The 25135-nt window shown below is 44.8% G+C and overlaps 1 protein-coding gene across 2 annotated transcripts in view; it reads left to right on the top strand.

The window, feature by feature from the left end:
• Positions 1-25135, top strand: part of frg1 (FSHD region gene 1) — a 40065-nt gene that overhangs the window by 12139 nt on the left and 2791 nt on the right. For both annotated transcript variants that reach the window (XM_070869636.1, XM_070869644.1), the window contains exons 5-6: positions 801-915; positions 16904-17005. In XM_070869636.1, the coding sequence (XP_070725737.1) occupies positions 801-915; positions 16904-17005 (217 nt within the window). The remainder of the gene's footprint in view (positions 1-800; positions 916-16903; positions 17006-25135) is intronic.

Below are 25135 nucleotides of genomic sequence, written 5' to 3' on the forward strand. Positions count from 1 at the left end.
CAATTCTGCAGCCTTTCCTTGTAGCTTAGATAGCTGATGAATCTATCAGACGGGCTGCACAGTTGCTACCTTTTCCAGTGAAATTATATCCTTCCTGTAATATGGCAACCAGAACTGCATGCAGTACTCTAGTTGGGAATAAATCAGTGCTATATACCTGTTCAATATCATGTGTGATTTGCATTCTATTCTATGTACTGTGGAATCCAAGATCGGATTTGCCTCATTTACCAGGCTATGCTATGCAACACCAACTTGCATTGATATAATGCCTTTAATGTAGTAAAACGTCCCAAGGCGCTTCACATGAGCATGTCAGAAAAAATTTGATGACCGATGATCTCAACAATCTGCTAAGACTACAAGTTTATCAGCAATCAGTTCTTTTGTTCACGTTTTATAAATTCATCATACAGTTGCTCTGCACTGTTTGTGTATTTTATATTGATACGCTTTTGTATCAAAAATCCCAACAGCCCCATTGTCAATGATCATATTTGTAATTTCAGTTAGAAGGAGACATTAATATATGTTACACAAGTAGAAAGGTATTTGCTGTTATTACTATCAACTATAATGCATTAAAAGCAAGGCAAATATGTGGGATTGCAATATTTAATAAACTTTGGCCTATGGTAATCAGACACCTCGACAGTTTGTAACGTCAATATCATGCTGAGGAACATAGAATTTATGTAAAATACACTTGTAATAACTGTAAATCAAAGTACTGTATATTTAAAACTTTTTTGTGCATTAATATTGCAGAATTTATTTTCACTATTTTTGGTTTCCTATAGAATAGCGCTGAAGTCTGGCTATGGCAAATATATAGGAATAAATTCTGATGGAGTTGTTACTGGACGATCAGATGCAATTGGGTCAAGAGAACAGTGGGAGCCAGTTTTTCAGGATGTAAGTTGCTTCTCCTTATTTCTATTTTGAGGGTACTGTTAAATAGCCAATTATATACTACTTTCTCCTTTCCCTTATTCCAAATACAGAGCTTCAATCAACAAAGCCAATACAAAATACTGGTTCAGCCTCAGCTGCAGTTTGGGGTTCAATTCTGGGTACCACACTTTAGGAAGGAAGGATGTCAGGGCCTTAGAGCGGATGCAGAAGAGATTTACTAGAATGGTATCAGGGATGAGGGACTTCAGTTAGAGCAGATAAGGTTAAGAGAAAATTTGATAGAAATGTTCAAAATCATAAACAGTTTTGATAGAGTAAATATGGAGAAACAGTTTCCAGACTGCTTGTCCAATGGATGAGCAGAAATTTACTCCAACTAAATATTGGGAAGACCGAAGCCATTGTTTTCAGTCCCCACCACAAACTCTGCTCCCTAGCTGGCAACTCCATTCCTCTCCCTGGCTACTGTTTGAAGCTGAACCAGACTGTTCGCAACCTTGGTGTCATATTTCACCCCAAGGTGAGCTTCCGACCACATATCTGCACCATCGTTAAGATTAGCTATTTCCACCTCCATAAAATTGCCTGACTCCACCACTGCCTCAGCTCATCTGCTGAAACCCTCATCCATGCCTTTATTATCTCTAGACTTGACTGTTCCACTCACTCCTGGCCGGTTTCCCATCTTGCATGTTCCATAAACTTAAGCTCATCCAAAGCTCTGCTGCCCGTGTCCTAAGTCGCACCAAGTCCTGTTCACCCATCAACCTCGTGCTTGCTGACTTCATTGGCTCTCAGTTAAGCAACTCCCTGATTTAAAAATTCTGATCCTTGTTTTTAAATCCTTCCATGGCCTCGCTCTTCCCCATATCTGTAATTTCCTCCATATCTATAACAACCCTCTGAGATATCGGCGCTCTCAATTTTGACCTTTTGTGCATCCTCAATTTTAATCGCTCCACCATTGGTGCCTTCAGTTGCCAAGACCCTAAACTCTGGAATTCCCTCCCTAAACATCTCCGCCTCTCTACCTCTCTTTCCTTCTTTAAGACGCTCCTTAAAAGCTACCTTATCTGACTAATGTCTCCTTATGTGGCTCAGTATAAGTTTTGTTTGAAAACGCTCCTCTGATGCACTTGCGCCGTTTTACAACATTAAAGGTGCTATAAAAATGCAAGTTGTTGTTGCGGCAGAAGGGTCGGTAACCAGAGGACAGAGATTTAAGGCGATTGACAAAAGAACCGGAGGCGCATGGGGAAACTTTTTCTAACACAGCAAGTTATGATCGGGAATGCACTTCCTGAAAGGGGTTGGAAGCAGATTCAATAGAGAATTGGATAACTACTTAAAGGGAAATAAATTGCACGGCTATGGGGAAGGAGCAAGGGAGTAGGATCAATTGTATAGCTCTACCGTCGAGCTAGCACAGGCACGATGGACTGTATGGCCTTCTGTGCTGTGTCATTTTATGATTCTAGGAATGTTAAATTATATAGCCAAAACAGAATGCACGTCAAAGGAATAAAAGCAAAATACTGCGGATGCTGGAAATCTGAAATAAAAACAGAAAATACAGGAAATACTCATTAAGTCAGGTAGCAACTGTGGGGAGAGAAACAGAGTTAACTTTTCAGGTCGATGACCTTTCGTCAGAACTGTACGTCAGAGGAAGTTGTGATCAAATTGTGAAGTGCTCTGGTCAGATTGCACCTTGAGCACTGTATCCAGTTCTAATTGCCAAAACACATGGGAACATTCACACATTGAAGACAGTGCCAAGAAGAGCCAAAATACTAATCCTTATTTTAGAGGTCTAAGTTACAAGAAAAGACAGCCTTAGAGGAAAGTATTTGAGAGGTCATCTTATAGAGATATTCAAGATTGTAAATGATATGGAAAGGTTATATGGAAGATATGGAAATGAATTGGGAAAACTATTTTAAATGAATTTGAGAGAGGTCATAGGTTCAAACAACTAAAAGGCAAATCTAGGACTGAACCACGAACAGGCAGATTGTGTGTTACATAGTAAATCTGCCTCACTGTGTGATATATAATTAAAAGTATTGCATAGGCAGCCCAGCATATATAGGGTGTTACACCTCAAAAGTATAAATTATTTTTTTTTTTGATTGGCTTAGGAAATCATTATCTGTTAATTTAATGTCACTGCTCAAATATAGATCAGCAGAAAAAGATACCATTCAGCAACCAGAACTATAATCAATCAATCGCTTGAAAAAAGTTCTTTAGTGGACATATTGATTTGCAATTAAGTCCACACTGCCCAACTGAAAATAACATTTGAAACATAAATGTTTAAAATTTAAACAATTCTGAAAAAGAACACTAAACTTGCACACATAGGGCTAGACTTTCGGCACATCACCATTTAGCGCCCATATAAGCGCTGAAATGCGGGCTATCGCCCATATTTGATGAAAAGTGGAAACTAGCGCTCGATTATAGCCCATTTATCACCGGCCCAACTTTCAGCACACATGAATGAGCTGCATCACCCAGCCTATTTAAAAAAAAATACATCATCCTCGTGCAAGGCCGAGAATAGTGCTTATAATGGAAACTTGTGCCCGATTATGGCCCAGATTATTGCCGATCGTTACTTTTGGCATTTCGCCCAAATAATCGCTGGCCGAAAAAGATGTTGAAGAAAAGCTGCAATCACCTGACCTCGGCACTACGGACACCATTTTCTAACTGAGGATCTGTAGTGAAAGGCTGCTTCAAGTGCTTATGAGGAGAATCAATTTGATTTTAAGGGCCCTTTTGACTCTTACCAATCATCTAATCACATTTGTATTTGTTGAGGACAAATTAAAGGCATTTATAGCGATTTATAGTGATGGGGCCTGTAATTTCTCAACCAGTATTGATCACTAATCACATGCTGCAGAAGAGAGATGGGAGAAGGTATATTGAAGAGCATTATGTGCTCAATCAAAGAGATGGCAGACTGCTGCAGAGGAGGAGACGTTGCACCCAACGCATTTACAGGGATAAGAGATCATACCTGGACTTGTCCGATTACACGTGCGTTAGGAGGCTGTGCTTCCGAACGGAGGTCATCAGTGAGATATGCCAGCTAATTGAGGGAGATCTGCAGCCTACCAGCACCATCAGGACCGCACTGTCCGTTGAGGTTAAGGTTACTGCAGCACTTTCCTTCTACGTATCGGGCTCCTTTAAGATGTCGGCTGGCGACATTTGCGGTATTTCTCAGCACGCTACACATTGCTGCATTCGACAGGTGACTGAAGCCCTTTACGCACGCAGGATGGACTTTATAAGCTTCCCTGTGACCAGGGAGGCACCGACTGAGAGGGCTTTGGGTTTCTCACGAATATCAAAGTTCCCCAAAGTGCAGGGAGCAATAGACTGTAAACACATCGCCCTGTGAGCACCGTTGCAGGATGCAGCGGTGTTTCGGAACCAAAAGGGATTCCACTCCCTGAATGTGCAGCTCGTTGTCGACCACAAGCAAATAATCATGTCAGTAAATGCATATTTTCCAGGGAGCATCCATGATGCACACATCTTGCGTGAGAGCACTGTCTCTCAGCTGTTTAAGAGTCATCCACAAGGTCACGGTTGGATGCTGGGGGATAAAGGAAATGGCCTTGCCAGCTGGCTCATGACCCCCACCTGCGTAAACCCCAGATGGAAGCTGAAGTGCTACAATGAAAGCCATATCACTACACGCAATATCGTCAAAAAGACAATTGGAGTGCTTAAGCAGCGCTTCAGATGCCTGGCCCACTCAGGAGGCACCCTACAATACCACCCTGAGCAGGTCGCTGAGTTCATTGTGGTGTGCTGCATGTTGCATAACCTAGCTATGAGGAGAGGACAACAATTGCCAGATGGGACTGCCGGTCCACCTCAGGAGGGGAGGAGGGGAGAACAATCAGCCTGGCGATGAACTCACGCCCGCGCCCTCCCCCTCCCCCCCCTCACCCGTAACACTGGAAAAGCCTCATGGTAGTTACGCAGCTGCAAAACTCTTGCGTCAGCAGCTCATAAATGAACGCTTTGCGTAAACTTACATTGGTGACAGTTACAGTTTCGTTACATTTCATCCTTGCCTGGCCATGGCCATTGTTTCCAACCATTGCATTAATGTTTTACCTTGCATTATTAGAAGACACTCCCTCCTGCACCTTGAGCCCTCCACGCCCTTGTATTAACCCCCCGTTTCCCAGTAACTCTCCGAGTAATGGGACCAAGACGTCTTGCAGCAGGGGACCTCAAGGCCTGCTGCTGTGGAGGGGGATGACATCGGCAGAATCTCCTCAGTGGCTGGAGAAGACATTTCCGAAGAAACGTCTTCCGAGTCAGAAGGAAGTTCTCCCTCCTGTCTCGCATCTGTCGTGGTACTTGGTGGGACGGCACCGTCTCCCGAAACTATCGCAAGTCGCAAGGCATCGATAGCGTCGGTCATTCGCCCCATTACCACAACTATCCGATCCATGCATTCTGTTATTCATGCGGACATTGTGGCAATATTTCCGGTCAACCCACGAAGTGCCTGGAGGAGCGCTCTACCTATGTCGATGCTCGCCCTTGACGGTGAGACCATGTCCTCGTTTGGATCTGCCTGTCGCAGTGCATGCCTACCTCGCCGACTCAACCTCCGCAGGTTCTGTGTGGGCACTGGATGCCTTGGAGTGGCCTGCTGCAAGCCGCTTGGCCCCGCTACTTCATCTGTAGATGAAAACGTGGCCGCAGGTACCACAGATGACTGCTGCTCATCCTCCTCCTCCTCCTCGGTTTCGTCTTCTGCACCCGTGGTGATGACCACCTGCAGCGGCAGAAGGGTTGTTGCAGGGGCCTCCCTTTGCGCCTCGAGAGTCTGGGGAGCTGGAAAACATAATTGAGGTTATTGGAAGAGAAGGGTTGACATGAGAATGCTTGCGCTGCGCTGGCATATGGACGAGGGGCAACACTACTGCAATAAATATGAACGAGAGATGTTACATATGATTAACCTGAGAGTACAGAAGCTGCATGCATAACATTACATCATTCATATATTACAGGTTGAACCTCCCTTATCCGGCACCCTTGGGACCTTGCCTGTCCCGAACAAGGGAGTTTGCCGGATGAGGGAGGTCAGGTGTTTAGGTGGACTGCGCCTTTAAGTGCCGTTGCTGGAATAAGTATGCGTGTGCGCCGATTGGTTGGACTGATTGTCAGTTAGTCAGTCAGCCAATTAGTGTGCAGGGTGCCCCAAAGAACCAACGGACCCCGAAGAGCCGGTGGGTCCCGGTTCAGTCAGCGAGCTGGCAGGCCTCTGAACAGTAGGCGGACCCCAAAGAACCAGCAGGTTTCGGAACAGTCGGCGAACCTCTGAACGATCGGCGGGCCCTGGAGAGTCAGCGGGCCCAGAAGGGCCGGCGGGCCTCGGAACAGTCGGCGGACCCAGAAGCGTTGGCGGGCCCAGAAGATTCGGCCCGACCCCCTGAGGGAGCGCTTTGTGGAGGGCGGCTGGCCCAAGGACTGTGGTTGCAGCAGGGCTATGAGGATGAAGCAGCCGATTGAGGAGAAAGATTATATTGGTGAGTGAAATTTTGACAGTCGCATTCTGCACATGCGCCACCCAGCGGCCGGGAATGGTACCGGACGAGGAGCGGTGCCGGATAAGGGAGTCCCTGATGAGAGGATCAATCTGTATAATGAAATTCCATTAAATTAGTTTAAATTACCACTGATTTACCACTGCTTTACACCTTACTCACGTGGTGCAACAATGGGATCTGCACCAACACGGGTGGCAGAACGGCTGAGAGTGCCCACTAGTGCTGCAACACGTTCTTCCAAATCAGTGAGCGGGTGGAGCTCAGCAGGGCCTCCTCCAGTCCGCCCAATTCTTAGATATCTTCCTCTGCAAATGTGACAAGAGCATGGCATAAGGTAATTGACTAGGTACTATCACAGAAACACAACAGATATTGTTATCCACAATTAGTCACCCTGCATTCTATTCTTAACGTGAAATGCAAATACGGTTTGTATCCACAATGGATGCATGGTTATAACATCTACATTCAGAGAAAATATTTAATAAGATCGTGTTTAGGACGAATACTTGACACCAAACATCTCGTGTACAATCTCCAGGAAAGGCCCCATCCACGGGCCGTGCCATTCGGCGCCAGAGGGGAGTTAGGCGGTTTATTTGAATCGATGGAGGTCCCCTGGGCGGGGGGAAATCAGGACTGTAATGGGAGGGGGCATCGTCTCCATGGGCTGTGCTCGGAGACCTCAGTGTGGCCGGAGCTAATGTCCCAAAGTGTCCCAGGGCAGACAGTGAGCCAGGGCAGCTCTCCCCCAGTTTAGGCTGGGTCACTGTGAGTGACAGCAGCCGGAGAGACTCTCACAGTCTGGGTAAAGGTGACCGGACCACTCAGTGCTCAGTCATGCCCCATCCACCAACGTAACCAAAAAAGAGACGGTGCCCAAGTTAAAGACTTCCACATTGCGCACACAAATTCTCCTTCTAAACTAACGTGGTAGAAATGCCGAATGTTTGTGGTCTGTCTGTTTCCCGTCATTCTTTTAAATAATAATTAATACTGTTGATTAAATGTAAGGCATCTGAGCAAAATTAGACTTCAAGGGCGCAGGTTCCGACCCCAGTCCAAATCTTAGCAGGGAAGCTACCAAGATTACCCAGCTTAATTACAATCCGGCAGATTTACATTCTAATTAATTCAGTGGACCACTAAAATTTAAAATGTAATAATTTTATACTTACTCTCACCGAAGCAACCAGGCTGTTTCACCTCTTCCGGCACTGGTCTGTCTCACGCCTATCATGGGCCACTGAGGATACAATCACTACAATATTGCCCCATATTTTCTGATAGGTGCAGGGGGGAGGTAGGCATGCACTGCGACAGGCAGATCCGTTTTTCGGCGGTCTCCGGGTGGTGCATCATTTTTTTTACTGCTGAGGTCGAGTGGGCGGGAGTGTCATCCCACTTTTCTCAGCGGTAACAGGAGTGGAGTGCAGCGGGTAGAGGAAGCCTTTTGACTCCGGAATCTACAGCTCCCGAGTTGTGCACACACAGCTGTCAAGCTCTGCTCCCCGAGAGGCACCGACGAGAGGCCAGCGACTGCCGACCTGAGGTGGTGGGGGGAGGGGGGTGAGAGATTGCTGTGGGGGGGATGAAAGAGACAGGTGTGGGAGAGATTAATAAAATGTTTATTATCGTTCATTAATAAAGGAGTAAATAAGGCTTTACTAGACTATTTATATTATTGCCTAACACTAGAAAATACTACAATCCATTTAAAAATACATCAAACTGTGGAGAACTATAAAGATCAGTGTGGTATTAAACAAACCTGTCAGCTCTGTGTACATACCGCCCACTTAAGATCCACTTAAAAGCACCTTCTCCAGGACGGTACGCAGTTCCGGTGGTATGTTGGCGGTATGTCATGAAACTTGCACTTTTGGGCAACATGTTGGCAGTCTGCAGGGGCAGGCGGTGTGCATATCACCCGGTGGTATATCATTGATGAAACTTCCGCCGGGCGGTATGTCGGCGATATGTACCAGTTTTTTGACTAAACTTGTGTTTTGGGGGCGGTAAGTGGGTGGTATGTCGATGAATTTCGGGCCCTTAATGTTAGATGGAAAATATTGTGACACGGTAGTGACGTTTAGATAGAGTTGCATATTGTGTGCGATATTTAAAAACTGACCAAATTTGCATAAAATGTTGGAATCAATTATTAAAGATGAAATAGCAGCGCATTTGGAAAGCAGTGTCAGGATCGGTCCAAGTCAGCATGGATTTATGAAAGGGAAATCATGCTTGACAAATCTTCTAGAATTTTTTGAGGATGTAACTGGTAGAGTAGACAAGGGAGAACCAGTGGATGTGGTGTATTTGGACTTTCAAAAAGCTTTTGACAAGGTCCCACACAAGAGATTGGTGTGCAAAATTAAAGCACATGGTATTGGGGGTAATGTATTGCCGTGGATAGAGAACTGGTTGGCAGACAGGAAGCAGAAAGTCGGGATAAACGGGTCCTTTTTAGAATGGCAGGCAGTGACTAAAGGGGTGCCGCAGGGCTCAGTGCTGGGAGCCCAGCTATTTACAATATACATTAATGATTTAGATGAAGGAATTGAGTGTAATATCTCCAAGTTTGCAGATGACACAAAGCTGGGTGGCGGTGTGAGTTGTGAGGAGGATGCTAAGAGGCTGCAGGGTGACTTGGACAGGTTCGGTGAGTGGGAAAATGCATGGCAGATGCAGTATAATATGGATAAATGTGAGGTTATCCACTTTGGTGGCAAAAACAGGAAGACAGAATATTATTTGAATAGTGACAGATTAGGAAAAGGGGAGGTGCAACAGGACCTGGGCGTCATGGTACATCAGTCATTGAAGTTTGGCATGCAGGTACAGCAGGCGGTGACGAAGGCAAATGGCATGTTGGCCTTCATAGCTCGAGGATTTGAGTATAGGAGCAGGGAGGTCTTATTGGAGTTGTACAAAGCCTTGGTGAGGCCTCACCTGGAATATTGTGTTAGTTTTGGTCTCCTAATCTGAGGAAGGATGTTTTTGCTATTGAGGGAGTACAGCGAAGGTTCACCACATTGATTCCTGGGATGACAGGACTGACATATGAGGAGAGACTGGATCAACTAGGCTTGTATCCACTGGAGTTTAGAAGAATGAGAGGGGATCTTATAGAAACATAAAATTCTGATGGGATTGGACAGGTTAGAGGTAGGTAGAATGTTCCCGTTGCTGGGGAGTCCCAGAACCGGGGTCACAGTCTAAGAATAAGGGCTAAGCCATTTAGGACTGAGATGAGGAGAAACTTCTTCACTCAGCGAGTGATTAACCTGTGGAATTCTGTACCGCAGAAAGTTGTTCAGGCCAGTTCGTTAGATATATTCAAAAGGGAGTTAGATATGGCCCTTACGGCCAAAGAGATCAAGGGGTATGGAGAGAAAGCAGGAAAGGGGTACTGAGGTTGAATGATCAGCCATGATCTTATTGAATGGCGGTGCAGGCTCGAGGGGCCGAATGTCCTGCTCCTGCATCTCATTTCTATGTTTCTAAAATATGAAACACTGAATAAGTTAATTGAAACATTGTAGAACATATATCTGTAACAACAACTTGAATTTATAATGGCGCATTTAACAGTAAAACATTCCAAGGCGTTTCACAGAAATGTTATCAAAAAAAATTTGACATCCGACCACATAAGGAGATACCAGGACAGATGACCAAAAACTTGATCAAAGAGGTAGGTTTTAAGGAGCCTACTAAAGGAGGAGAGAGAAGCAGAGAGATTTAGAAAGGGAATTCCAGAAGTTGGTGCTTAGGCAGCAGAAGGCACGGCTACCAGTGATGGAGCGATATACCAGGAATACACTTGGCATGTTTCAGATTTAAAAGAATAATATTTATAGCTTGCGAGTATTGTAATTGTTGTAAAGTTGTCTCCTGCGACTGCCTCTAGGATAACTGTCGATGCGGAATCCAGTGATATGGAGATCAGTCGAGAAAGTGGAGTTGAGGTTGAAAATCAGTCATGAACTTATTGAATGGTGGAGTAGGCTCGAGGGGCTGTATGGCCTATTCCGACTCCTCATTCTTATTGTTATATATATAAACTTGTATTTACTCAGTACAGCCACCAGAGGGCTCGTCCCCTGGAGTCCCAAGGGATCCCATAATCCCTTGGGAGCACAGGTATTGAAGGCCTCATTGAAACATCGAACATAGAACACAGAGAAAATAGGTGCAGGAGTAGGCCATTCGGCCCTTTGAGCCTGCACCCCAATTCAATAAGATCATGGCTGATCATTCACCTCCATACCCCTTGATCCCTTTAGCCATAAGGGCCACATCTAACTCACTCTTGAATATATCTAACGAACTGGCGTCAACAACTCTCTGCGGTAGAGAATTCCACAGGTTCACAATTCTCTGAGTGAAGAAGTTTCTCCTCATCTCAGTCCTAAATGGCTTACCCCTTATCCTTAGACTGTGATTCCTGGTTCAGGACTTCCCCAACATCGGGAACATTCTTCCTGCATCTAACCTGTCCAGTCCCGTCAGAATTTTATATGTTTCTATGAGATCCCCTCTCATTCATCTAAACTCCAGTGAATACAGGCCCAGTCGATCCAGTCTCCCCTCATATGTCAGTCCTGCCATCCTGGGAATCAGTTTGGTGAACCTTCGCTGCACTCCCTCAATAGCAAGAATGTCCTTCCTCAGATTAGGAGACCAAAACTGATCACAATGTTCCAGGTGAGGCCTCACCAAGGCCCTGTACAACTGCAGTAAGACCTCCCTGCTCCTATACTCAAATTCCCTAGCTATGAAGGCCAACATGCCATTTGCTTTCTTCACCACCTGCTGTACCTGCATGCCAACTTTCAATGATTTATGGACCATGACACCCAGGTCTTGTTGCACTGCCCCTTTTCCTAATCTGCCATTCAGATAATATTTTGCCTTCGTGTTTTTCCCACCAAATTGGATAACCTCACATTTATCCACATTATACTGCATCTGCCATGCATTTGCCCACTCACCTAACCTGTCCAAGTCACCCTGCAGCTTCTTGGCATCCTCCTCACAGTTCACACCGCCACCCAGCTCAGTATCATCTGCAAACTTGGAGATATTACACTCAATTCCTTCATCTAAATCATTAATGTATATTGTAAATAGCTGGGGTCCCAGCACTGAGCCCTGTGGCACCCCATTAGTCACTGCCTGCCATTCTGAAAAGGACCCGTTTATTCCGACTCTCTGCTTCCTGTCTGCCAACCAGTTCTCTATCCACGGCAATACATTACCCCCCAGTACCATGTGCTTTAATTTTGCACACCAATCTCTTGTGTGGGACCTTGTCAAAAGCTTTTTGAAAGTCCAAATACACCACATCCACTGGTTCTCCCTTGTCCACTCTACTAGTTACATCCTCAAAAAAATTCTAGAAGATTTGTCAAGCATGATTTCCCTTTCATAAATCCATGCTGACTTGGACCGATCCGGTCACGGCTTTCCAAATGCACTGCTATTTCATCCTTAATAATTGATTCCAACATTGAAGCCTCACAGGTTGAAGAGGCACTCTGGAGACCTGCAATAAAAGACTATGGTCACACTTTACTTTGAGCTCACAATGTTCAGTCTAACTCTTTCTCCATACATAACAACTGGTGACGAGATACAGGTAGTGAACCCAAAGATGCAGAGAACAGTGGGCAGCCTGGAGAAATTCTCGGAGGGAGATGATTGGGAAACTTTTGTGGAGCCACTCGACCAATACTTTGTAGCCAACGAGCTACATGGAGAACACTGTCAAACAAAGGGCGATCCTTCTCGCCGTCTGTGGGGCACCAACATATGGCCTCATTAAGAATCTGCTTACTCCAGCGAAACCCACGGAGAAATCATACGATGATTTGTGCACACTGGTCCGAGAGCATTTGAACCCGAAGGAAAGCGTTCTGATGGCGAGGTACCGGTTCTACACCTGCAAAAGGTCTGAAGGCCAGGAAGTGGCAAGTTATGTCACCGAACTAAGATGCCTTGCAGGACATTGCGAATTTGAAGGACATTTGGAGCACATGCTCGGAGACTTTTTCGTACTTGGCACTGGCCACGAAACCATACTTCGCAAACTTTTGACTGTAGAGACCCCAACCTTGAGTAAGGCCATAGCGATAGCCCAGACGTTCATTGCCACCAGAGACAATACTAAGCAAATCTCTCAGCACACAAGTGCTGCTACAAGTACTGTAAACAAAGTGATGTTTTCAAATCCCAACGTACAGGGCAGGTCTCACATACCTGCAGCTGCACGTCCGCAGATGTCTGAGTCCACCACCAAAGGGGATGAATGCAAGGCCATTAACATCTTGTTGGCGCTGCGGGGGTGATCATCATTTCCATTCATGCCGATTCAAAGGGTATGTTTGCAAGGGCTGTGGAACAATGGGACACCTCCAACGTATGTGCAGGCGAGCTGCAAATCCTGCTAAACCTCCAAACCACCATGTTGCAGAGAAGGACAGATCCACGGAGGATCACGACGAACCAGTGCCTCAGACCGAGGAGACAGAAGTACATGGGTTGCACACATTCACCACGAATTGTCCCCCAATAATGCTGAATGTTGAACTAAATGGACTCCCGGTGTCAATGGAGCCGGACACTGGCGCGAGCCAGTCCATCATGGGCAAAAAGACTTTCGAGAAACTGGTGCAGCAAAGGCCTCAAGGCCAGTCTTTGCTCCAATTCGCACGAAACTAAGAACTTACACAAAGGAACTGATTCCCGTAATCGGCAGTGCTACCATAAAGGTCCCCTACGATAGAGCGGTGCACAAGCTACCACTCTGGGTGGTACCGGGCGATGGTCTCACGCTGCTCTGCAGGGGCTGGCTGGGAAAGATACGCTGGAACTGGGGCGGCATCTGAGCACTATCGCCCGCTGACGATACTTCGTGTGCCCAGGTCTTAAACAAGTTCCCTTTGCTGTTCAAACCAGGCATCAGGAAATTCCAAGGAACAAAAGCGCAGATCCATCTAATTCCGGGGGCGCGACCCATCCATCACAAGGCGAGAGCAGTACCATACATGATGAGAGAAAGGGTAGAGATCGCGCTAGACCAGCTGCAAAGAGAGGGCATCATCTCACCAATCGAGTTCAACGAGTGGGTCAGTCCTATTGTCCCAGTCCTCAAGGGAGACGGCACCGTCAGAATCTGTGGCGATTACATAGTAACTATCAATCGTTTCTCCCTGCAGGACCAATACCCACTACCAAAGGCCGACGACCTCTTTGCAACGCTGGCGGGAGGAAAGACGTTCACGAAGCTGGATTTGACTTCAGCCTACATGACTCAGGAACTGGAGGAATCATCGAAGGCCCTCACCTGCATCAACACGCTCAAAGGTCTTTTCATTTATAACAGATGCCCATTTGGAATTCGAACAGCGGCGGCGATATTCCAGAGAAACATGGGAAGCTTACTGAAGTCGGTCCCGCGCACCGTGGTCTTCCAGGACGACATCTTGGTTACAGGTCGGGACACAGTCAAGCATCTGCAGAACCTGGAGGAGGTTCTTAGTCGACTCAACCACGTGGGACTCGGGTTAAAATGCTCGAAATGCGTTTTCCTGGCACCTGAAGTGGAGTTCCTGAGGAGGGGGAGGATCGTGGCGGACGGCATCAGGCCCATCGATTCGAAGACGGAGGCAATCGCGAACACACCGAGGCCACAGACCTCGAGGTGACGAAGCTGCGGTCGTTTCTAGGACTCCTGAACTATTTTGGTAACTTCTTACCAGGTCTCAGCACACTGTTAGAACCACTGCACGTCTTACTGCGTAAAGGAGACGAATGGGCATGGGGCAAAAGCCAAGAAAATGCCTTTGTTAAAGCTAGAAAATTGTTATGCTCAAACAAATTGCTTGTGTTGTATAATCCATGTAAGCATTTGGTATTAGCATGTGATGCGTCATCATATGGCATCGGGTGTGTATTGCAACAAGCTGATGATTTTGGGAAATTGCAACCAGTAACTTATGCATCCAGGAGTCTGTCTAAGGCTGAGAGAGCCTACAGCACGATTGAAAAAGATGCGTTAGCATGTGTCTATGGGGTAAAGAAAATGCATTATTATCTGTTCGGGCTAAAATTCGAATTGGAAACTGACCATAAGCCACTCATATCCCGGTTTTCCGAGAATAGGGGGATAAACACCAGTGCATCGGCCCGCATCCAGAGATGGGCGCTCACATTGTCCGCATACAACTATGCCATCCGCCCCAGGCCAGGCACAGAAAACTGCGCCGATACTCTCAGTAGGCTGCCATTGCCCACCATGGGGGTGGAAATGGCACAGCCCGCAGATCGAGCCATGGTTATGGAAGCATTTGAGAGTAAGCAATCACCCGTCACCGCCTGGCAGCTCAAAACCTGGACGAACCAGGACCCCTTATTGTCCCTAGTCAAAAACTGTGTGCTTCACGGGAGCTGGTCCAGTGTCCCATGGAAATGCAGGAAGAGATAAAGCCGTTTCAAACACGCAAAGATGAAATGTCTATACAGGCAGACTGCCTTCTGTGGGGCAATCGAGTAGTGGTTCCCAAGAAGGGCAGAGACACCTTCATCTGTGACCTCCACAGTACCCACCAGGCATCGTAATGATGAAAGCGATAGCCAGATCCCACGTGTGGTGGCCCAGTATCAATGCGGACTGAAGAGTCCTGTGTTCACAGATGTAATACATGCTCGCAGTTAAGCAATGCACCCAGGGAGGCGCCGCTAAGTTTTTGGTCTTGGCCCTCCAAACCGTGGTCTAGGGTACATGTCGATTATGCAGGCCCGTTCTTGGGTAAAATGTTCTTTGTGGTTGTAGATGTGTACTCTAAATGGATTGAATGTCTTATAATGTCGGCTAGCATGTCCGCTGCCACTACTGAAAGCCTGCGGGCCATGTTTGCCACACACGGCCTACCCGATGTCCTGGTGAGCGACAACGGGCCGTGTTTTACCAGTGCTGAGTTCAAAGAATTCATGACCCGCAACGGGATCAAACATGTCACATTTGCCCCGTTTAAACCAGCGTCCATTGGTCAGGCAGAGAGCGCAATGCAAACCATCAAGCAAGGCTTGAAAAGGGCAACTGAAGGCTCACTGCAGACTCACCTATCCCGAGTCCTGCTTAGCTACCGCACGAGACCCCATTCGCTCACTGGGATCCCATCTGAACTGCTCATGAAAAGAGCACTTAAGACAATGCTCTCACCCTGATCTACATGAACAGGTAGAGAGCAGGCGGCTTCAACAAAGTACATAAGCATGATAACGCAAATGTGTCACGCGAGATTGAAATCAATGATCCTGTATTTGTATTGAGTTATGGACAAGGTCCCAAGTGGCTTCCCGGCACTGTTGTGGCCAAAGAAGGGAGCAGGGTGTTTCGGGTCAAACTTTCAAATGGACTCAATCATCAGAAACACTTGGACCAAATCAAATTCAGGTTCAGGGACTATCCTGATCAACCCACTTTGGGCCCTACCTTCTTTGAACCCTCCCCCCCCAACATACACACCAGTGGCAACCAGCACCATGGTTGGCCACGAAGCAGAATCCATCATCCACAGCAGCCCAGCAGACCCACCATACCAGGCAGCCCAGCAAGGCCAGCTGCACAGCAGCCCAGCGAGGACCCAACAGTTTATTCACCAACACCAGCTTTCACATCGAGACGATCAACCAGGGCAAGAAGGGCCCCAGGTCGACTCACCTTGTAAATAGTTACACTGTTGACTTCAGTCGGGGGGTGGCGGGCGGGTGGTGTTATATATGTAAACTTGTATTTATTCTATACAGCCACCAGAGGGCTCATCCCCATGGAGTCCCAAAGGATCACTTGGGAGCACAGTTATTTAAGGAGGCCTCACAGGTTGGAGAGGCACTCTGGAGACCTGCAATAAAAGACTACAGTCACACTTTACTTTGAGCTCAGTGTTCAGTCTGACTCTTTCTCCATACATAATACTTATGTTCTTGTGTTTCCATGTACATGAGAATGTGTGACGTATGACCTATGACCTGTTGTGTAGGTTAGGACCAATGTGCCCTGTAATTTTTTTTGGGTGTGGGCCCATTCACAGTTTTGCACATGCGCAAACTTTAACATTGCAAAAGCTAGTCCCGGGCTGCGTGGGACCGGCAAAGAGCTGCGCAGCCACGCAGCTTATAAGGGAACGTTGGTTAAGTCTACAGTATCGTGACCTATAACTATTCAAATAGTGTAACTTTGAGTCTTTTTTCTTGCATACATGACTATCGTCTATTGCGTGTGTATGTATGTGCTTGCAGACAGATTTCAATAGTATTTATAAAGCATGCATATTTGTATGGTTACAGCATTGTATACTCACTAGCTTTTCTTTTCCCAGGGAAAGTTGGCATTAATGGCTTCAAACAGCTGCTTCATCTCTAATGATGAAGGTGACATTATTGCAAAGCGAAAAACAGCCGGAGAGGAGGAGATGATAAAGGTATTCCTGTGGATTCTGGTTTGATTGTAAATTAAACCAGAGGATAACCTGTTTCTTCCACTTTTCTTTTTAAGTTGATGTGGCTTCACTCTCACATGCCTGATTTGATTTATTACCAAGTAACAAATTCTACATTCTGAATGACTTAGTTGTAATTACTGAAAAGACACTGGTGTGCCAGGATTCAAACAGTTAATGCACTGAATCTAAATAATAGTGGATGCAGGTTTCCTATTATCAGTCTGTGTGTATAAAAACATAGGAATTGATGGATGAAAAAAAGACCAAGATCCATCTAGTTCACCATCTTCAATCCTGGTAGTTGCACGAAAGAATAATGGAGTTGTTGACTAATGATAGCAATCAATCTGTATCAATGGGTCTACAACAGACTCCGACATGAAGCAAGGAAAACTCCAATTGTAGAGAGATTTGGGAACCATAGGTCCAAAGTCACCTGTTCCTCCCAAGCATGCTACACCACATATGCCATGTCTCAAATTATTCATGTATATGATGGTATACAGTATTATGTTCTGAAAAAAATTACAAATTTGCATCTGTTCCATAGATTGATTACTCATCACTGAAATAGAGCTGATTGTAGAATGCTTTTATGATCTAAATAAAATTATTCACTTCAATAACCATCCACTAGTTCTGTGCTTTTCTACCTTTTATGTACTTGAACTATATTGAAAGCCTTGTTGGAATATAGATGAACAATGTCACATATCATTTATGCACAAGCTCTGAAACCACCTCAAGGAGTTCTAACAGATCCTTTTGCAATTTTCTGCACTTTTTTTCAAAGTTCACTATATTTCCTATCCTAGTATAATCTGAAAATTTGCATATACTCCCCTCTATTAAATATAGGTCATTTATACATTGAATGAAAAGCTGGAATTCCAGCATGAATTACTAAGGACATTATTTTTTTGCCAATCTAAAAATAATCCTTGTATCCCAAGTCTCTGCCTTCTATCTTCCAATCAGTTTCCGATCCTTTTCATGAAGGAACCTTCAATTCCATGTGTTTCCGTTTTAGCTGGTAATCTCATCTATGAATTTTGAAATTGAAATTAAATTTCTAAGTTGTTAAATATCAAAATTGTTAAATATATCCTTTAATCTGTGCAGTCTCAGGCATAACAGATTCTTCAAAGGCGTGGAGGGAGGAAAAATTGAGTTGTTCCCTGATGCACTTGTGCATCTTTCAGTATTTGGTTCAAAGTGGTATTGGAGCATGTCATCCCCCTGTCCATTGGCCACAAGTGCTTAGCCCGGAAGGGAGGAGACTACCTGCAAATAGATTATTTTTATTATTTCATTAATATATATTAGCTTTGAGCTAAGTAACAAGTTGTTCATTGATATCTAAAACCATTGTTTTTTGGCATAGTTAATCTGTATACCTCCTTCTGAGTTCAAATTAATGTAAATGAACATCAAACATCAGATTTCCATTGTTTCTGCCTCTTTAATATGAAAGACAAATGATGCCTTTTACCAGGAGGCTGGCATTTAATAGCTGCTTCAGAGTTTACACTGAGCCTGCTTCACACAATCACTTTCATCAATTAAAGCCACTTATTGGCTGGTCACAGTTATTCTTGGGTAATGTTGACACGAGGTTTGGCATTTCCCAATGAAATAATTTGAGATAATCTAAAATGTTCACTGTGCTATATTTAACAGACTGAAAAATGCTATCATATTCTGGCTGAATAAAAGATAGAGTGCACTTAATTAATTAACAAAATCATTGACTACTGTATAAGAGCAAGCTATTTAGCCTATCATAACTGTGCTGTTTCTTTGCTAGTCAATACAAACTAATCGACTGCTCCACTGTTTCCCAACACCATGTATCTTCCTCTTTAAATATTTATTCAGTTATGCTTTCAATACAATTCAATTACTTCTGAATGTATCTGGCCAGTGTGCAATGTTAACTTCTATAACCTTTCTCTCTGTGTGGGAGATTTTTACAGAGACACCCTTCTACATATAGCAGACAAAGAACTACACCTTCTACAAGAACAATTGAAAGAACTAGAATAAAACTAAGAACTGAAGACTTTAGTCGCAAAACACCAACTTGCATATCCTCCATTTCCAAAGAAACCTCCTCAATTCTGTTGACCATTGAGTGACATGATAGAAGAGTTCACCTCTTGTTGTCAATCACCTCACACAATCCCTTCAGTATCCCAGATGACCTCCAAATCAATGAAGCAACAACACCTGGACATGCCGGGTCACATGTTTATTCCCTAGCTTCTCACCTAGAGATCTGCACATTTTTCCAGACCAATTTCTTTTTTTAGTTATTTCTACAATTCTATATGCTTACATTCCCTTTTGTATTATCTACTAGCTTATTTCCCCCCTTTTTACCTTCCCATTGCATTTTCTATATTCCTCATGATTTTCCTTAGTCCTAGTTTTATCATATGCCACCTTTGTTTCAGTTGGCTTTAATCTCCATCTTTCTCCACATAACTCTATTCTTTGATGCATTCCCATTTTATCTTCTAGAAATATATTTATTTTGTACTCTATGCATCTAATATTTTAAGAATCTGACTGCTGATCTGACAATCCAGTTTGGTAACTTTTCTGACCAGTTAATTTGCACCAGATCCTTGCTATTATCATTGAACTTTGCCTTTTCCAAATTTAGGACCCTTATCTTTGACTGTTCATAGTCCTTTTACAGTCTTACTTTGAACATAACTATGTCTCTATTTCCCAATTGTTCTCACAATCTGACATCAGATATTTGCCCCACTTCCTTTCCCAGAACCAAATCAAACAATGTTTCTTCCCTTGTTTAATTAGAAACGTACTGACCTGGGAAGCAGTCTTACTTGCATTTTAAAGATCATTCGCCACTTTCATCACTAGCATTTTATCCAAGTTTATCTTGGGATAGTAATAAGCACCCAATATTATTGCCCTTTGTTTTCACTATTTGCTGAACTATCAGCAAATCTAAATCCCTATCTTATCTCCACACTTTGATCTGCATTATACACCGAGAATTTTACAATTTTCATTTTATTCCTTAACTCAATGCATTTAGATTTTTAATATAAGACCCTGGAACATCCTTACTTTCTAACACAATGATAGAAAGAAAGACTTGCATTTAAATATAGCGTCTTTCATGACCACGGGATGTCTCAGCACTTATTAGCCAATTAAGTTCTTTTGGAGTGTAGTCACTGTTGTAATAGGCTCCTTTATTAATGTTGCCATCGTTCCATGTTATGTCTCCTGAAACTATTATAACCAGGAATAGTAACTTTCCAATATGATAGAAAGAGAAAATGCTGGAAATACTGAGCAGGTCAGGCAGCATCTGTGGAGAGAGAAACCGAGTTAACGTTTCAGGTCGATGACCTTTCATCAGAACTGGAAAGTAGTGGCAGTAATTTTGCTTTTGTAATAGTAATTTTCCAGTCCTATTGAAACTGAAGCCATGAGTCTGTTGTAACTAATGTATTAGACATAGAAACATAGAAAATAGGTGCAGGAGTAGGCCATTCGGCCCTTCTAGCCTGCACCGCCATTCAATGAGTTCATGGCTGAACATGCAACTTCAGTACCCCATTCCTGCTTTCTCGCCATACCCCTTGATCCCCCTAGTAGTAAGGACTTCATCTAACTCCTTTTTGAATATATTTAGTGAATTGGCCTCAACAACTTTCTGTGGTAGAGAATTCCACAGGTTCACCACTCTGTGTGAAGAAGTTTCTCCTCATCTCGGTCCCAAATGGCTTATCCCTTATCCTTAGACTGTGTCCCCTGGTTCTGGACTTCCCCAACATTGGGAACATTCTTCCTGCATCTAACCTGTCTAAACCCATCAGAATTTTAAACGTTTCTATGAGGTCCCCTTTCATTCTTCTGAACTCCAGTGAATACAAGCCCAGTTGATCCAGTCTTTCTTGATGGGTCAGTCCCGCCATCCCGGGAATCAGTCTGGTGAACCTTCGCTGCACTCCCTCAATAGCAAGAATGTCCTTCCTCAGGTTAGGAGACCAAAACTGTATACAATACTCCAGGTGTGGCCTCACCAAGGCCCTGTACAACTGTAGCAACATCTCCCTGCCCCTGTACTCAAATCCCCTCGCTATGAAGGCCAACATGCCATTTGCTTTCTTAACCATCTGCTGTACCTGCATGCCAACCTTCAATGACTGATGTACCATGACACCCAGGTCTCTTTGCACCTCCCCTTTTCTTAATCTGTCACCATTCAGATAATAGTCTGTCTCTCTGTTTTTACCACCAAAGTGGATAACCTCACATTTATCCACATTATACTTCATCTGCCATGCATTTGCCCACTCACCTAACCTATCCAAATCACTCTGCAGCCTCATAGCATCCTCCTCGCAGCTCACACTGCCACCCAACTTAGTGTCATCTGCAAATTTGGAGATACTACATTTAATCCCCTCGTCTAAATCATTAATGTACAGTGTAAACAGCTGGGGCCCCAGCACAGAACCTTGCGGTACCCCACTAGTCACTGCCTGCCATTCTGAAAAGTACCTATTTACTCCTACTCTTTGCTTCCTGTCTGACAACCAGTTCTCAATCCAGGTCAGCACACTCAATCCCATGTGCTTTAACTTTGCACATTAATCTCTTGTGTGGGACCTTGTCGAAAGCCTTCTGAAAGTCCAAATATACCACATCAACTGGTTCTCCCTTGTCCACTCTACTGGAAACATCCTCAAAAAATTCCAGAAGACTTGTCAAGCATGATTTCCCTTTCACAAATCCATGCTGACTTGGACCTATCATGTCAGCTCTTTCCAAATGCACTGCTATGACATCCTTAATAATTGATTCCATCATTTTACCCACAACCGATGTCAGGCTGACCGGTCTATAATTCCCTGTTTTCTCTCTCCCTCCTTTTTTTAAAAAGTGGGGTTACATTGGCTACCCTCCACTCCATAGGAACTGATCCAGAGTCAATGGAATGTTGAAAAATGACTGTCAATGCATCCGCTATTTCCAAGGCCACCTCCTTAAGTACTCTGGGATGCAGTCCATCAGGCCCTGGGGATTTATCGGCCTTCAATCGCATCAATTTCTCCAACACAATTTCCCGACTAATAAGGATTTCCCTCAGTTCCTCCTTCTTACTAGACCTTCTGACCCCTTTTATATCCGGAAGGTTGTTTGTGTCCTCCTTAGTGAATACCGAACCAAAGTACTTGTTCAATTGGTCCGCCATTTCTTTGTTCCCCGTTATGACTTCCCCTGATTCTGACTGCAGGGGGACCTACGTTTGTCTTTACTAACCTTTTTCTCTTTACATATCTATAGAAACTTTTGAAATCCGTCTTAATGTTCCCTGCAAGCTTCTTCTCATACTCCATTTTCCCTGCCCGAATCAAACTCTTTGTCCTCCTCTGCTGAGTTCTAAATTTCTCCCAGTCCCCGGGTTCGCTGCTATTTCTGGCCAATTTGTATGCCACTTCCTTGGCTTTAATACTATCCCTGATTTCCCTTGATAGCCACGGTTGAGCCACCTTCCCTTTTTTATTTTTACGCCAGACAGGAATGTACAATTGTTGTAGTTCATCCATGCGGTCTCTAAATGTCTGCCATTGCCCATCCACAATCAACCCCTTAAGTATCATTCGCCAATCTATCTTAGCCAATTCACGCCTCATACCTTCAAAGTTACCCTTCTTTAAGTTCTGGACCATGGTCTCTGAATTAACTGTTTCATTCTCCATCCTAATGCAGAATTCCACCATATTATGGTCACTCTTCCTCAAGGGGCCTCACACAACGAGATTGCTAATTAATCCTCTCTCATTACACAACACCCAGTCGAAGATGGCCGCCCCCTAGTTGGTTCCTCGACATATTGGTCTAGAAAACCATCCCTTATGCACTCCAGGAAATCCTCCTCCACCGTATTGCTTCGTTTGGTTAGCCCAATCTATGTGCATATTAAAGTCACCCATTATAACTGCTGCACCTTTATTGCATGCACCCCTAATTTCCTGTTTGATGCCCTCCCCAACATCACTACTGCTGTTTGGAGCTCTGTACACAACTCCCACTAACGTTTTTTGCCCTTTGGTGTTCTGCAGCTCTACCCATATAGATTCCACATAATCCAAGCTAATGTCCTTCCTAACTATTGCATTAATCTCCTCCTTAACCAGCAATGCTAACCCACCTCCTTTTCCTTTTATTCTATCCTTCCTGAATGTTGAATACCCCTGGATGTTGAGTTCCCAGCCCTGATCATCCTGGAGCCACGTCTCTGTAATCCCAATCACATCATATTTGTTAACATCTATTTGCACAGTTAATTCATCCACCTTATTACAGATACTCCTTGCATTACGACACACAGCCTTCAAGCTTGTTTTTATAACACCCTTTGTCCTTTTAGAATTTTGCTGTACAGTGGCCCTTTTTGTTCTTTGCCTTGGGTTTCTCTGCCCTCCACTTTTCCTCATCTCCTTTCTGTCTTTTGCTTTTGTCTCCTTTTTGTTTCCCTCTGTCTCCCTGCATTGGTTCCCATCCCCCTGGCATATTAGTTTAACTCCTCCCCAACAGCACTAGCAAAGACTCCCCCTAGGACATTGGTTCCGGTCCTGCCCAGGTGCAAATCGTCCGGTTTGTACTGGTCCCACCTCCCCCAGAACCGGTTCCAATGCCCCAGGAATTTGAATCCCTCCCTGCTGCACCACTGCTCAAGCCACGTATTCATCTGTGCTATCCTGCGATTCCTACTCTGACTAGCACGTGGCACTGGTAGCAATCCCGAAATTACTATTTTGAGGTCCTACTTTTTAATTTAGCTCCTAGCTCCTTAAATTCGTTTCGTAGGACCTCATCCCTTTTTTTACCTATGTCGTTGGTATCAGTGTGTACCACGACAACTGGCTGTTCTCCCTCCCTTTTTAGAATGTCCTGCACCCGCTCCGAGACATCCTTGACCCTTGCACCAAGGAGGCAACATACCATCCTGGAGTCTCGGTTGCAGCCGCAGAAACGTCTATCTATTCCCCTTACAATTGAATCCCCTATCACTATCGCTCTCCCACTCTTTTTCCTGCCCTCCTGTGCAACAGAGCCAGCCACGGTGCCATGAACTTGGCTGCTGCTGCCCTCCCCTGATGAGTCATCCCCCCCCAACAGTACCCAAAGCAGTGTATCTGTTTTGCAGGGGCTGACCACAGGGGACTCCTGCACTACCTTCCTTGCACTGCTCTTCCTGCTGGTCTTCCATTCCCTATCTGGCTGTGGACTCTTTCCCTGCGGTACGACCAACTCGCTACACGTGCTACTCACGTCATTCTCAGCATCGTGGATGCTCCAGAGTGAATCCACCCTCAGCTCCAACTCCGCAACGCGGTCCATCAGGAGCTGGAGGCTGATACACTTCCCGCACACGTAGTCGTCAGGAACACTGGTGTCGTCCCTGAGTTCCCACATGGTACAGGAGGAGCATAACACATGACCGAGCTGTCCTGCCATGACTTAACCCTTAGATAAGCAACAACAATGCTAAAGTTTACTCACTGTTATAGAAGAGAAAAAATAAAAACTACTCACCAATCACCAGCCAATCACTTACCCCCTTGGCTGTGACGTCACCTTTTTGTTTCTTTCTACTTTTTTGCCTTCTCCCTGTAGCTGCACAAGTACGCCTCACCAACGAACTCCCGACTCCTCTCCACGCACCTCTCGCCGACGCTGGGCCCCGGACTCCCTGCTGTGCCTTTTACAGGCCTCACCAACGAACTCCCGACCCTCTCCACGCACCTCTCGCCGACGCTCAATTGAGGGCTCGTCCGGGATTGAGTCCTTCCAAATAGTCATTAATGTTTCTAAATGCTTCAATTCTGTTTGGAATGATTTGTACATTCACAAGCATACCACTCAAACTTGACTCCATTTTGGTTAAACATTGTACCTTATTTTTTCTGATTTTCTTTAATTTTTTTAACATGCCTCGCCCCTTCTAAAACAGTGTCCTTATTTCTCACTACTACTTTCTTCTCTGGCAATAATTTCTTACTATTTTTCATTAAACCTTCTGCTTCTATTTCAGCAGCTTTGTTAATCCTGCTC

This window comes from Pristiophorus japonicus, chromosome 2, assembly GCF_044704955.1.
Source record: "Pristiophorus japonicus isolate sPriJap1 chromosome 2, sPriJap1.hap1, whole genome shotgun sequence".
NCBI lineage: Eukaryota > Metazoa > Chordata > Chondrichthyes > Pristiophoridae > Pristiophorus > Pristiophorus japonicus.